This window comes from Oreochromis niloticus, linkage group LG10 (genome assembly GCF_001858045.2).
Source record: "Oreochromis niloticus isolate F11D_XX linkage group LG10, O_niloticus_UMD_NMBU, whole genome shotgun sequence".
NCBI classification, from domain to species: domain Eukaryota; kingdom Metazoa; phylum Chordata; class Actinopteri; order Cichliformes; family Cichlidae; genus Oreochromis; species Oreochromis niloticus.
In genome coordinates, this window is record NC_031975.2 from 23,036,416 (window position 1) to 23,051,841 (window position 15,426).

General features: G+C 40.6%; 1 protein-coding gene and 1 long non-coding RNA gene across 3 annotated transcripts in view; one reads left to right on the forward strand and one right to left on the reverse strand.

Moving 5' to 3' along the window:
* The window catches only part of jade2 (jade family PHD finger 2), a 225,473-nt gene that overhangs the window by 130,278 nt on the left and 79,769 nt on the right, over window positions 1–15,426 (forward strand). For both annotated transcript variants that reach the window (XM_005456139.4, XM_005456140.4), the window contains exons 9-10: window positions 7,421–7,906; window positions 10,299–10,463. In XM_005456139.4, the coding sequence (XP_005456196.2) occupies window positions 7,421–7,906; window positions 10,299–10,463 (651 nt within the window). The remainder of the gene's footprint in view (window positions 1–7,420; window positions 7,907–10,298; window positions 10,464–15,426) is intronic.
* LOC112848045 (uncharacterized) lies at window positions 2,555–2,992 on the reverse strand. Its single transcript, XR_003221927.1, has 2 exons — window positions 2,851–2,992; window positions 2,555–2,758 (listed from the first exon to the last, which is right to left on the reverse strand). It is a non-coding gene; the product is annotated as an uncharacterized LOC112848045 (long non-coding RNA).

A 15,426-nucleotide genomic window follows, 5' to 3' on the forward strand; every position in this document is an offset into this window, starting at 1 on the left:
CTGAAAGCAGACTGCTGTACAAACATACTTGCTAATCAGTTGAGATGCTTTTCTGCACAGCAGCGCGAGCAGCAGGAGTTCTTTGTAAACCACGTTGTAGAGAAAAGTCGGAAATAAGAAATGTTTTTCCGCCTTGAAAACTTTCAGTACAGGAGAGAAAATTTCTTTTAATCTATTTTTCCGATTTAAGTGTTTGCTGTTATTTGTGATACAATCATTGTAGATCAAATGCAGGACAGTGTATTCACACTATAGCAGACATTAAAGCACAAAGCATGTGTTACTGCTGATATCTGTGTGTTTTTAATGTTAAGTAGGTCAGACAGCTTCAGTCTTGAGTGTTCTTCACTTCGGCACCACTTCCAATAGTGAAATCCACTTTTTGAAGCCTTCCTCTAACGACACCTTGTCCTGTCTCTTTTCATGCAGAGCTAGTAACAAGCATCTCAAGCGCTCATAACAAAGTATACGTATCTAACAACCATTAGCCAGGACGTTCTGAGTTAAGAGTCTCTTAATTAGTATTCTACTGAAGATCCGTGCACTAGAAGGTCAACCAGTGCCACCTGTACTGTATATGTAAAGGTTCAAAGAGATTCTGTGTACAGCTTTTAATAATGAGATTGTTGTAGCTCTAAGTGTGCTAGATGGATTAAGGGAATAAAAAAGGTCTTGAAAATATGTCGTAAGAATGTAATTTGCTTTATTATGACTCTGGTTATTTCCATATCAAGCGGTGGACATCCAGTAGCTCAGATGCTGGAATCACAGATGCTGTGGAGCTGAATTCTGTTTAAACATACACAACTCTGTTTTAAAGTCTAGTCCTATGCAGTGCTGCACATTTTGTTATTGAAGTGATACCAAGTAAATACAGGGCTAGTACTGCGAAGAACAATACTTATACTTTCAACTTATAAAAGCAACTTATGTAGTAGAGATTTAAGAGATGTGACCATTAAATCACGGTTTTTTTTAACTTTCCACAGTTACAAAGCACACCCATCAGCCTTTTATGTATTTTGAAACTGGGTTTTTTGGAGGAAATTTGCCTGCTCTAAAGCACTTTGGATCAACCTCTGTTGTTTAAATTTGCTTTAGGTCAAAAATAAAATAGATGTATTGGGAAACACAAAAAGGTTATGACAGTTTTCATAGTGCATGTTTGAGGTATATTTTTTCATTTCCAAAAAAGAAAACAATTTAACACAATTCAGTGGGCTACATTCTGAACTTGGAGGATGGAAACAAACTATTGATCCTTTCGTCCTACAATACCAGTGTTGTTATCGATACGATTGACTTTTTGATCAATCCGCTCACCTCTATTGAAATCCCATGAAGGTCTTGTTGATGTGCTCAGGTTTTAATAGTGAAAATAGTAAAATATTAAGTATTAAGTTAACAGAATAGATTTTTGGAAAGTTTCAAAATTCCTTTATTTATTGAAGCTTGAGATCTTTCAAGTGATCACACTGATTAGTTACTGTAGGTCCAAGCTTCTCTATAATCTCCGCCCCTTTTTGGTTTTCGGGCGGAAAAGTGGTGCAGTGGTTAGCACTGCCGCCTCACAGCCAGAAGGTTCTGGGTTACACACACTGGCTTTTCTCTGTGGAGTTTGCCTGTTTATGCTCCCTCTGGGTACTCCTGCTTCCTTCCAAGGTGCAAAGGATTGCATGTTAGGTTAAATGGTGACTCTAAATTTGCTAAGGGTCCAATTTAAGTCTGTCAGTGCCTGCATGACCCCGAATTGAATTTGTGGTAATATAAGGAATGGATAGATTTATTTAAAGTTAATTATGGAGAGTGATGGAAAATCGGCTAAACCTAAAGCTGAAAAAGATGGGAAGTTGCTTCATTGATTTTTCTGGTTGGTTTGTACCAAATACATGTGCAACAAAAAAAGAGAGGAAAAAATCCAGAATTTTTCAGGTCAAGGAAATGTTTATAAATCGCAAGTGGATACACAAGTTAAAAAATGTTCCAGAGTAAAGTAAAGTATAAACAAACCTCAGTCTGAATAATGCCGGGGTTTTTTCTCAGTTAAGTCTTGCAAAGATTATTTTCGAGAAACATGTTTTCTTCACAAACAGAAGTAGTCAGCAGCAGTGTGGGCCCTGATAAAAACATTATTAATGAATCCCTGCCAGAACAGAGCAGGTGCAGTCGAAAAGGCCAGATGAGTATTTTTTTCTTTTTCTTTTTTTTTTTTTTGCGATGACTTGGCTCATACCAAACAACACATTTAGCCAACTCCACGCTGTGTTCAACCTTTTGCCTTTTGCCACCAAAAAAGTAAGAGCAGCTGCAGTGGGCTCAATCTGACATTTGGTTGGTAATAAAAAAATGGGTTTACAGTGGAGACCTTTGACTTTAACTCCACGTTTTATCGGGATGATGTATTTATTGGAGTGTCTTACACAGGCTAAGCATGTGATTATTGGATCACACCTTCTGTTTCTTCATCACTGGCTTTATTTTCTTGGTGATTTATGTGTGCATCAGGTGAAACTGTCAAGTTTTAGCAAACAGTGAGTGTAGGACTCAAGTAGAGTGCATTTTGAGATTCTTTATTTGCTTAGAGAAATTGCACATGAACTAACTTAAATGAGCTCTTACTCACTTTAAAGAAATATAAACATAGAAATAAACTTTATTTAAATACAAGGCTGAGCTCAGCTGAACATATGAATGCAGTTAACTGGAGAGAGAGGCAGGCATGAGGAGCGAAGGCAGGTAGCGAGGGACCAGGCAAGATCTGTGAGACAAGAGGACAAGTTAGACGGGGCGGAGAATGCAGGAGCTGAGTTAGGCAATGTTGTCCAGAGGATTATCGTGAGAAAACCTTACTTGAAATCCGAGGTAGTCAGGCCAGGGGAGGGTGCCAAAAGAGAGAGGTCTTGAGCCTGCGAGGAAGCTGGTGAAGGGTGGAGCGTGGGAAGGCTCCGAAGAGCGGCAGCGGTGATCCAGCAGGTGAGTAATGATCTCAAGTGGCAGCAGAAGAAGTGGCATTCATGAGAGGTGAGTGGCTGCACATGGATGTGAGATCCGGGGCTGGCTGGCTTAGTGGAGATGAGGAGAAAAGGCACAGAATTACATGAGAAACGGCAAAACAAAAACAAGATTAGCCTCTTCACCACGTCGGGTGAGCTCATAATCTGGCGGAGTCTGGATGGCCGCGCTGGTCTTTTTGTACAGCAGTTGATTGCTCTGATGATCAGCAGGTGACCTGAAGGGGAGGAGAGAAGGTGGTTTCAGCTCCACTCCAATGGGGTGGAGGAAAAAAGCTGCCTTCTAAACCCACATCTGGCAGCTAACTCATTGGTCAAAGCTTCTTATGACAGAGAAAAGCCATTTAGTTTTACCTTAAAAAACAATAAAGGACAAATTAAACTCTTTAAACATGAGAATGTACACTGAAAAACCAACCAAACTGTCATAATGATTTGAGGGCTGTGCGAAATCCATTAGAGCCAAGGTTTCTTTGCATTAGCTAGCTTGAAAAAAACCTAAAAACCCAGTTAAAAATAATGGATGGTTATCCACCGTCTTTGTTAACACCCAAGGCTGTGTTTGTTGATCATATAATGATGTGCCACTTGACTCTTCTTTGACACAAAATGGATGGATTGAGTAAAGCCTGATGAGTCAAGATCAGGGGTCCCCAATCCCAGTCCACGAGGGCCGGTGTCCCTGCAGGTTTTAGATCTTGCCCTGGGTCAACACACCTGAATCACATGATTAGTTCATTACCAGGCCTCTGGAGAACTTCAAGGCATGTTGAAAAGGTAATTTATCCATTTAAATCAGCTGTGATGGATCAAGCACACATCTAAAACCTGCAGGGACACCGGCCCTCGTGGACTGGGATTGGGGACCCCTGGTCAAGATAATCAGGTCATGGAAAGAAAATATGGATATTAAAAAAATATATATGGCAAAATCTAGCAGGTGTTGCCAAGAAGACAAAATGGTAATACTGCAGAAAGTTCACATGCTTATGCTTGTGCATATGCAGTCATTTCAGACTGCTGCACATCAAAAACAGATTTCATACACGTGATCACTATATCAGATCTGATACAGTCCCATAGTGAAGAAAATATGGAAATCATTTGTTTTTGGTCAATAAAGGTAAAATTCATATAAAATATATGCACAATATGAAGTGGGACTTAAACAACAGCTGTTAAATAAACTCGTCCACTTTATGGGTAGAATGTTGTTATCTATTGGACACAATATCTTGGATACATTGTCAAAGTTTTAGGAGAAAATTTGCCACTCAGCAACCATCTTGGTAACAAAGTGGCAACTGTGGTAAACGCTTACTCCATTTGTAACTAAGATGGGCAATTATCAGTTATCATAAAGCCCCGAGTCAAATAAATGGGGAGAGATATAACGTGAATTCCAGTGGTTACCAGAACATAAAAACTGTCTAATCTGATAAACAATGAAGTAGTTTGGTGATTTTACCCTAAAATAAGGTTTCTTTTTTTTGTCATCTACAAGAGGCGTGTATGCACAAAGTTACACAATATATGATAAATCAGTGTGTTTAACTGTTGAGGAGTTTATGGACTTTCTTCACCATAGCACAAGTGTTCTGCTGTGCCACATCATACATAAGCCGAGAAACAACACTAGGCACGCTTGCATCTTTACCACAATAATGAGTAGATATACAGTGGGGGAAATAGTTGGTTTACTCAATGTTCTGACTTGGGGAAGGATGTTCTCGTCCAACATTTAGTAGGACATGGCTGCATCCATTGGCCATTTAATGCGGTGAAGTCATCCTGTACCCTTAGCAGAAAAACACCTCCATGCTTGAATGTGAGGATGGTCTTCTTTTTGTCATACTTAGGATTTCTCTTCTTCCAAACACGGCAGGTTGAGTTGATGCCAGAAAACTCGATTTTACTTTCATCTGACCACAACACTTTCTCCTGCACCTTCTCTGAATCATTTAGATTTTCAGTGGCAAACTTAGGCAGGCATGTACATTACCAATGCTGTTAACAGTGGTGTACTAGGTGACTATCGTCCCAGCTGCCTTCAGATCATTAACAGGCTAATTCAGAATAGTTTTGAGATTATCTCATGATCATCCTAACCCCATGATGCAAGCTCTTGCGTGGAGCTCCAGACCGAGGGCATTTCATGGCCATTTTCTGTTTCATCCTTTTACGAATAATCACACCAGTTATCACATTATCACCAAGCTTCTTGTTGGTAGTCTTGTAGCCCATTCCAGCCTTGTGCAGGTCTACAGTTTTGTCCCTGACATCATATGACAGCTCTTTTGTCTTGGCCGTGGTGGTGAAGAGGTTGGACTGGAAGACACATTTTTCTGGAAAGATGTGCTTTATATTGAGATCAGGGGAATTTGTGATTATTTGGTCAATCGGTTGGTTAATTGGTTGATTGATTGGTTGTAATCTGTGGGAGAAAAATCTAGCTGAGTTGTAGGGGATCAAATACCTATTTCCCTTAGTGATCTGCAAATCAATGTATAACTTTCATGTAATGTGCTTTTCTGAATTTTTTGGGGATGGATATTCTGTCTCTTATCAAAATGAAACTACCATGAAGATTATAAACGGCTCGTTTCTTTGCAAGTGACTTTCTTTGCAGACTTATAAATTTTAGCAGGGGATCGGATACTTACAGTGGTTTGAAAGTGTTTGTCCCCTTCCTGATTTTTTTTTTTTGTATACTTGTAACACTGAAATGTTTCAGATCATCAGACAAATATAATATTAGATAAAACACAAGGAAACACAAACTGCATTTTCTAAATGAAGGTGTTTATTATTAGGGGGGGAAAAGATAAGTTAAATTAACTGTGGAGTATCACCCCACCCCCAATAATAATAAACACCTTCATTTAGAAAATGCAATTTACTTGTGTTATAAGAAATCGGGAAGGGGGCAAACACTTTTTCACTCCACTGTATTTCCCCCACTGTACAGGCTGCCACACCTTTTGAACTTTTAGGGTTCATCTGCATTAACACAACAACACAATAGGTTTATGTTTACTCATTTTGCTGTTGATTGACTGTTTGCAATCAGTAGTGTTCATATTTGCTGTTATAGCACTTCCCTATAGATTTCTAATGGGGTTTGTTTGAGTGGCAAATCTCCCTTATAATCTCTCTGATAATGTATCTGGTAACCGGTGAAAATGTGGTATTTGCAGGCAGTTTTCAATAAAAACCAAGATTGTACAACTTGACAAATTGAGCCAATTAAAGCAAGGAGTCTATCATCATTATCCACATTGGGGAATAACACACATAGGAGGTCTCCATTAGTCAGTTGCGGTTTCACATGGATTCACATGCTGTTTCACAAATCATGTAAGTTTAATGCAGGATATCTCTACTAATCCTCCCACACGCAAATAGGCTCTAATATTAAGTCCATAAAAGAGGAAATGGGAGTGGGTTCATCTGGATCTCTCAGCATACCTGAGATTACAGTCGCACACTTTTCCATGTGCTGCTGAAGGTTGTAGAGATAGATTGGTGTTCGCGCTGATGTTGACCTACTTTAGTGTGTGACAGTAGAGAAGACTGCAGCACAGTCCAAGGCCAACCCGAAGTTCAAGCAAAAAAGAATATTCTAGCCAGTTATGTCTCTCTTTTTTTGCCTCATCGTACAAACCACATTTGGAAATGCTGAGAAGCCCAATGCCAGTTAGGACTGGACTGTTTCTTTGGTAGGAAGTAGTTCCAATTAAAACTTTTTAAAGCTTTTTAGAAAGTTTTTATGAAGCATAAAAGCCAAATAAGGATAAGAACAGAGAAATAAAGGGAGAGAGACATTTGTAGAAAAGTTGTTTTCCAGATGGTTGAGTCGGTCGGATCAGTCATTTTTTTTATTTTTAACACGCACTGCAGTGCAGAGAGTCACCAACGAGCCTCCTGCCGAATCCTGAACTACTTTGATAAGTGCAGACCTGCACACACACTCACACATACTAACAAATGTGCATGCAGCAGTGACACCAGTACAGTCACAAGGGTTCTCGCTTTCTCACACACACACACACACACACACACACACACACACACACACACAAAATCGTACCATGCCTGGAGGGACTCCGTGGGAGGTCAGCTCTTAGTATGACCTGTAATGGATAGCACTGAGAAACATGCACTCACACACATATTGAAACATATCCCAAGTTACCAGAATGTCAGCAGAAATGGGAAAACTGTGTTTGTTGTGACTTGGCCTGTCTTTCTGCTTTGCTGCACTTGTTCTGGAACCTTGATAACGCAATAAATGGACCGAAAATGACAGCTTAAAACAAACAGTTTTGACAAAATGTCTGAGAACATGAAGACATCTTTTTTTATTTGTGTGTCCCTTAACTCAATTTCCTCTCTGACCCTCCTCCCAGTGCTCCATGCCCTCCTGTATTGTGGCCTTCCATGTGACCTGCGCCTTCGATCACGGCCTGGAGATGAAGACCATCTTGGCCGAGAACGACGAGGTGCGCTTCAAGTCCTTCTGCCTGGAGCACAGCAACACCAGTACAAACACCAACAGCACCTTCAGCTCAAGCGGACTGAGCAACGGCAATCACGTCACCGCTTCCACCGCCAACGGAGCACACGGTGGAGCCAGACCCGAGTGGGCCGCCACCGGTCTCACCTCCGAGCTTCGGCAGGACCAGCAAAACGAGACGAATGGCAGCAGCGATCCGGAGCAGAGGTCGGTATCGCACCTGGTTTCAGTGTCGGCGTCGGAGCGGGCTGAGCGCGACCAACTGGAGAGAGAAAAAGTGAGCCAGAGGAAGCAGAAGCTTCAGGAGCTGGAGGATGAGTTTTACCGACTCGTGGAACCCAGGGAGGTTGCCGAAAACCTGGGGCTGCCCGTCTCCCAGGTGTGTTAAGCTAGGACCCTACAGCTTCTCATTAAGTTCTAAGAAATGAGGTTAAACACTCGTTGTGATAGGTACGCCTCTATGTGCATCAAAAAATACCCGCTCCTCTAGACAGCGACTCAGGTATAGGCACAAAGTGCACAGACATGGTCAACAAGATGAGTGGCTGAAAAAACTCACTGATGAGAGAGCTCATAATAGCAGCACTTGTTCCTGCTAAAAGGGAGCAAGTATGCAGATACTGTGACTGCTCAGTACAGCAGCGACGTGCAGCAGAGCATCTCAGAACGCCCGATTCACCGAAGCATGAAGCTGTTAGGAAGTGCCATTTCTGTCCAAAGAACAAAAAGCTGAAGGCTCCTATTGATTGATGAAATCTGGGAGAACATTGCCGAGTCGGAAAAATGTGTTTGTGTTAAGAGTATAAAATTATAGAAATATGAGAAGACTAATCATGTACTTGCCTCGATTTAGCACACTGGCTCAAGTGTTCCCCATTCATAGGTATTCGTAGACCGCATGATGAGTTACAGATATTTGTTTAGACCATGCTCTGATCTGCTTTCCAAACATGGACGCTGCTGCTGGAACGTCTTTTATTTTTATTTAATTTTTTTTTTTTTTACTAGGAAAGCTAAACCATGGATTTGAAAGCGTTCTTTTTTTTAAAAAGAATTTTTGATACTGAGTCAACACTACAGGGCCATTTTGGGTTTTAAAAATATAATAGAGCTGAGAGAGGAAAAAAAACTCTGATATTGTCTGTGGTTAAGGTCACAAATCTATGAGAAAATTGTGTTGTGTTGTCAAAGAACCGCTTCACTTTCCTTGGCAAGGTTGGGGCAACCACATTACACCACAGTGCCTCAGTGTGCTTCGTGTCTTGCCTGCAATGTATGATCTAATCGAGGTATTCATTGTAGTTGGATACACTAATGAAATACTTGGGATTGTAGCCATGTTGTCAAATATCCAGACTTTGAAGAGTTATTGCTTACTCAGATCATGAGTGAAACATTTTTCTTAGTGCTGCACTTCTTGAATGTATGCAGTCCCGGTTTATTTTCCTTGGTGTAAAAGGTTGATCCTTCAAATGTGAATATGAATGGGGATCTTTAACAAAAGAAAAATGTCACATGTCTACAATCATGGGAAAAATGATGTTTTCACAGGACTCTACACAGCCCTGTGAAAAACTCAGTACACTCAGTGAGGTCGAACAACTTTTAGCTTCAGTAACTTCAAGTAATTATTTTCTGTATGACTTTATCAGCCTCTCAAACTGTTGTGGAGGAATTTTGGCCCACGTTTCTTTAAAAACAGTTCACTGTTCACACTCCATGTGTGCACACCTCTCTTAAGGTCCCACCACAGCATTTCAATCAGGTTAGGGTCATTGCAACACAGTGATTCTTCTTATTTTCAGACAGTTGTAGGTTTGCTGCTGTGCTTAAGTTCATTTACTTGTTACATGACGGAATTTCAGCCATGCTCTAGCTGTCAGACAGATGGACTCACACTTTACTCTAGAGTACTTTGCTATACAGGGGAGTTTATGGTCAACTGAATGGCTGCAGAACAAGCCCAAATCATCACCCCTCCACCACCATGCCTGACAGTTGGTGTTTGTGTTTGCCTTATACATCATGGACAAACATCTCTACTTTGGTCTCATCTGTCCTAAGGACATTGTTTCAGAAGTCTTCTGGTTTATTTCAGATGCAATTTTGCAAACTTAAGCTATGCTTTGGGCTGATTTTGTGAGGATCCCCATTCCTGACCAGCAAACTACCAAAACTTCAGTTTTTATAGCATTGCTCACACTTGCTGATCATCAATTTATCAGGTGTATTTGATTAGCAGCACCTGGGGGCTATTTAATTTAAAACATTCCTACAGTATTGAGGCTGTACTGGTGCACCTAGTTTTTCACAGGACAGCATAGAGTCCTTTCTTTTCAATGTGACTATATGTGTATTTGTAATTTTGTTAGACCTTTGTAAACTTTTTTCTTTGACTTTAAAATCACAAAGAATATTCAAGGATTTGATCCTTAATTTGAGAAAATTGTTGAAGTTTCATATGACTATAAAGTTTCCAAAGCTGGATGACTTTTTGAAATAAATCTCCTGCACAAATGTGCACATTTTAATACTTCAGTGCCTCTAATTGACAATTAAAAACAACAAAAAAGGAAATACTCTGAAAGCACAGTAGATCTACAGTGCCTTCATTGATTTATAGCAAAGCCATGACCAGTTAAAGATGCTCGCACTGATTTTTAACTTCATGAAATTTCTCGCTGCCGTCTTTGACTTGAATTGAAATCAAACATGGCAGTGATGCGAACATTATGATAGCGTAACAGGTAAATGTGTGTCTGCGTTTTAAGGTGGACTACTTATATCAGTTCTGGAAGCTGAAGAGGAAGGCCAACTTTAATCGACCTCTGGTGACCTTAAAGAGAGACGAGGTGGACAACCTGGCCCAACAGGAGCAGGACGTCCTCTACAGACGCCTCAAACTCTTCACACACCTCCGACAAGACCTGGAAAGAGTGAGTTGGAAAATCAGATGCAGACGTTGTTTCGATGTTTGTTTGGTATGAAGCCAAAGAAAACTTGTTTCTTTGCAGACTGCTTTATTCTGAGATCATTTCTATCTGTTTGTGTGTGTTCGGTGTGTGTGTGTTTCGAACATTTGCTTGATCCATCCCTGTATCGCTGATATAATTTCCGAGTTAATTTACATTTTTCCGAACGTTAATTAAAAAGATCATTGACAGTATCATATGAAGTTGATTTTTGCTCTCATGAATATTGATGTTAAATGAATGAATGGCTCAAAGGATGACGGCGTAATGAAATGACTCAGGGATATAATGAGTGACTGACTGATAGCCAAGTGTTGGAAATGTAAGTGAAAATCCACCAACTGTGGAGAATTCATTTGTTTTTTCTGTGATCTGTGATCATTGTGACAGATTAGTTACTTCATGTAAAAAGTCAGCGTGGCACTCTAGGAATTTCCACAGATTCGTTTGTTTGTTTATTTGTTTGGCGTGTTTTTCTCTCCCACGCTTCTGACTTGGAGAAAAAACTTCACAGAAAATTCCGTCTCAGGTGACCCGGAGCACAGAAATAGCATACAGTACAAACTGTAAGTCCCTCGGGAAGTGGAAAGTCAGCTCTATAGTGGAAATTGGTTCAGACGTTTTTCTTTTTCGTTTTTCTGAGAGCCTCTGGGTTCGTTTTGTGATGCTCCTGAGCCCCCTGCTTGGAAACAGTTTGTTATTCCCCAGAGAAAGAGATGGTAATGCTTGTGCAGCTGCCGTGCCATGGAGAGAAAGGCTTTGATCTGGAGTTTGTTGGTGGATACCAGAAAAGGTGCTCCGCAGCGACTCCCTACTTTTACTGAGGCACCTCAGATGGTTTCTAGCTTGGACCAAATGACCTCCGTAGTCAAATATGGTAAATTTCATGATACTGTCTATTTTAAGAACTGCATGCATGGTGTGATTTTTGGCAGTGTGCTACATCTACACCTTGATTGTTGATGAGTTCAGGTAGACCAAGTGTCCCGATTTAGAGGCTAACGTAAGAGCGAGCTAATGGGCATTAATTGTACTGGAGGCTTTAAGCCCGGGGAAAAATACTTTTCAGGCTTCTGTGGTTGTGGAAGCAGAAGTTCAGGGAGGCTTTTGAAGCTTTAACTGCTAAGTCTAATTAAAGGTGTCTGTGGATGAGGAAGTTGAAAGATTTAATGGAAGCCTGGCCCATCTCTCAGGTGAAGAAATTTCAAAGGGTAGTCGAGATTAGTCTCAAAATGCTGCATGTTGTGTTGCATTCGTAGCTGTTATAACTAGATTAATCACATTTTGGAGGGTTAGCAGTATCTTGGTGCAATGAGAAATTTGTTGATTTATTTATAGAGAAACAAAGTTGCTGAAGTTTTTTCTTTTTCCCCTGCCTAACACAATGTTCCTTAACATTTAAATAAAACACACTCCAGCTTTTATGAAACTCACTGAGCTGCAATCGAAGAAAACTTATCATTATCTACATTAAATGTTTGCAGCTTGTAGTTTGTAACTGTAGATGCTAAGTGTTGAGGTTATTTCTAAATGCTGAAATATTCCCCCGCTGATTTCAGTATCAGAGCTTACATTTGGCTGCAGAATGCGCACTAATATTTTCATTTTCTTGCCTGGTTTCATGAATTAGTTGTGCCCATCTTCAAAACCTCACTCCGGAGCTCTGTTAGTACATTGGCATTCTCTGCTGCCGCTGCAGTGCTCTCAAAACCTTTTTCTGACCCTGCAAACTATACAGGATCTAAATTACAGCGAGCAGCCAAACATGCACTGCAGCCAAAATTTAGGGGGATACACGTAAATGCGGTTCGCCAAGGACATGCGGCAGGAGTCCTCTGTTTTTTTTTACTTTTAGACAACTGTTTATATCATTCCCACAATCTAAAAACTCTTATTATATCTGCTTACCTTCACGTAATAAATTACCAAAAATATTCACTGCAGAGAGATTCTTAACCCTTTCAAGGATATTTCTGTCAGCAGATTCTAAGTTCCTGTTAAATACGTTGGCGTGTAATTTCAGACTGTGTTAGGCTTGCCTTGGTTTTGTTCAGCTTGGTTGATTTAATTTTGTTCATAGTAAGAAAACCTTTTGGTAATTAGGTGGCTCCATATTAACCAAATGACCTTTATGTACAAAACTAAAAGAGTTCAAATACAAGCACAAGAGATAATTGGAGATTTTTTTTTTTTTGTTAATTGCCCCTTACTTTTTCCCATTTAGCCTCAGCTGGTAAGACCAGTGGACTTAAGTTCAGTGCTGATTAGACCACCGGATCAGCGTGCTTTGTCCAGCGTCCCACGGTGTTAATTTGGCTTTTAGATGATAATTCCTCCACCTCTTAACTTGAAATAATGGAGTCACAAATCACTTCCCACAGAGCCAGGTTGTCATTTCTAAACAGTGGGCTGAACCTTTTTATGTAGGTCACTTTTTATTTGGGTGAGCCAAATAACTGAAAGCCCCTGCTATACTTAGATATTCTGTAGCTGTGCAAATCACTGTCGATGTACACTATTTTCTGTGATTGGAAGACCACTCTACAGATGTGTAGAGAATTGTGTAACTGTAGCCACACCGCAGTGGTCTCTGGTGGTCAGGGTTTATTGATTGTTGCAGTTTTCTAACCTCTCAACCAGTCAGTGTGTCCATGGACTCCATAACTCTTCTCCCTCCTGACCACCCATTATTGATGTGTGTGTGTGTGTGTGTGTGTGTGTGTGTGTTGTAGAAGGGAACCATACCACTTCAGCTTTCAAAAGTTAACTCTCTTCATTCTGTCACAAAACAGTAAAGCAGTCAGTAGGAAATAACAGTTGAAACAGCTTATTTACTCAGAGTATGTAAAGACAGTGCCTACGTGTACCTCAGTGTGCGGGGCAACTGCGTCCTATTTGTGAAAAATGCGAACACGTGGTGGATTTAAAGCAATCCACGAACACATGTTGGATTTAGCTTGAATATTACATCCAAATATTGCAGATTTATGGGGAACATCATTTGGCTGTCACTTAATACAGAAATGTAAATAGAAAGGTCATTTTTCTGTGATTTTTAATGTTCCATATGCCTTCTTGTATCAAACAAAAAACATTAGGAATAATAGAGAGACTAATTTTATTTATAAAGCGCCAAATCACCACAGCAGATGCCTCAGCGCTCTTTATATTATGAAGGAAAGACCCTGTGATAATACAGAGAAAAACCCCGATGAACCCTGTGAGCAAGAACTTGGTGACAGTGGGAAGGACAAACTCCTTTTTCACAGGAAGAAACCTCCAGGAGTCCAAAGTCAGCTCTTAGTAAAAATAAAATGCCGTACATACTGTGGACTGTGAGAAGTTTTGGTATCACTCTGCTCGGTGTTTCTGCTTGGCACCCTTCAGTGTTCTATTGAGACGCTGCTGCTATGGCAACACTGGGGAAGTGACAGTTACATTTGATCCCTATTTTTTTCAGTTCGTGCGCCCAAAAGACTGATGGCTCATCTGCTGGCAAGGCTGTCCGTACTCCTCTTACAGTACTGGTCAGAATTTAATTAAGCTGACACACAGTGATCATCTAATGGCTCTTCAACCACATTGTTCTCAAGGTTAAAGTCCCATTTGTCACTGTCAATTAATTTGAATTCTCAGTCGTTTGTGAAGTACAGCTAATAAATGACAAGGAAACTTTGTAGTAACTATGAGTGGTGACAGATGAGCTTCTACATCCCTGACATTTTGGTTTTGGGGATTTTGTCATTTATTTTCCTGATTTATTATGTAAAATAACTTTGCTGTTTTTAAGCTCTTCTTAGGTTCTTAGAGACAAATATCTGCCACTGACACTGTTTGCTTCATCTTATTCGCTATTATCAATCAGCTGGGCTCACACTGAGTGATGCTGATATGCAAATACAGTAATGTGTCACCATCACCTCACCTCCATTTAGCACCATTAATAATCAGGTGTATTGGAGCTGTAATTTGTAGTAGTTGAACTCTTAAATTCATGTAATTGTTGGAACTCTTGGTAGTTACTGACCATACTTCACCATAAGTACTCTGCTTTATATATTAGGACAGACACCCTGAGCATAGTGACTTTTCCTCAATGTTATTGTGTTTTTAAGAAGCTTGGAGTTGTTGGTGCACAAAGTCTGAATTTTCAAATTGTTTTTGTCCAAATGAGGCAGAATAATGATCATTTTGTGAGGCATGTTCAAAACAGCATTTAATAGCCTGAAAGCAGTGCTGTGATTGCAGATCAAGACGTGAGGTTGATCTGAAGGTGTTTAATCTGGCTGGCTCCAAATCTAGCAGCGTTCCTCTTGACCACTGCCCAACTGTGTAACTGAGAAAGTCGGATAGATTAGAATTGCTGCTGGCAAGTCACCCATGAGGAGGATTGATCTCCAATTGGTCACGTTTTGGCCAAGTGAGTGTTGACAGCTCACTGCTGTGATGCTAGTGGCTGTCGATACGCAAGCTCTCTTTCACTTCATCCGTCTTCTTCACTTTTCTTCCTCCTTTTACTTTTCCATCTCTCACGCCGACACCACCTGTAAGTATCTGCTCTGTCATCCGTAGCTGACCTGTTTTTGCCTATTTTCACCTCTATGAGCAAGTGGTCCACCTGCTTTGCTTTGTTTTTTCTTTGCATATGGTATTTTTCTGTGGAGGTGTTGTGTGCATGACATTGTGTTTCTGAGTGCATGTATGTGTCTGTGTGCAAGATAGTGTTGCAATCATCTCTGATTTGCGGGCAAATTGAAAAATCCTCTCCATCCTTCCATCCCGTCATCCCCAGACCCCAACCCAATCAGACCCCACGACCAAAGCCTCCAGCCTGCTGCTTTTGTGAACAAGTGTGTATGTGTGTCTGCGTGTGAGTGTGCGGGTGTTCGTGTTGGTGGTGGAAGATTCCGGGGGCTAATGTTGGGGT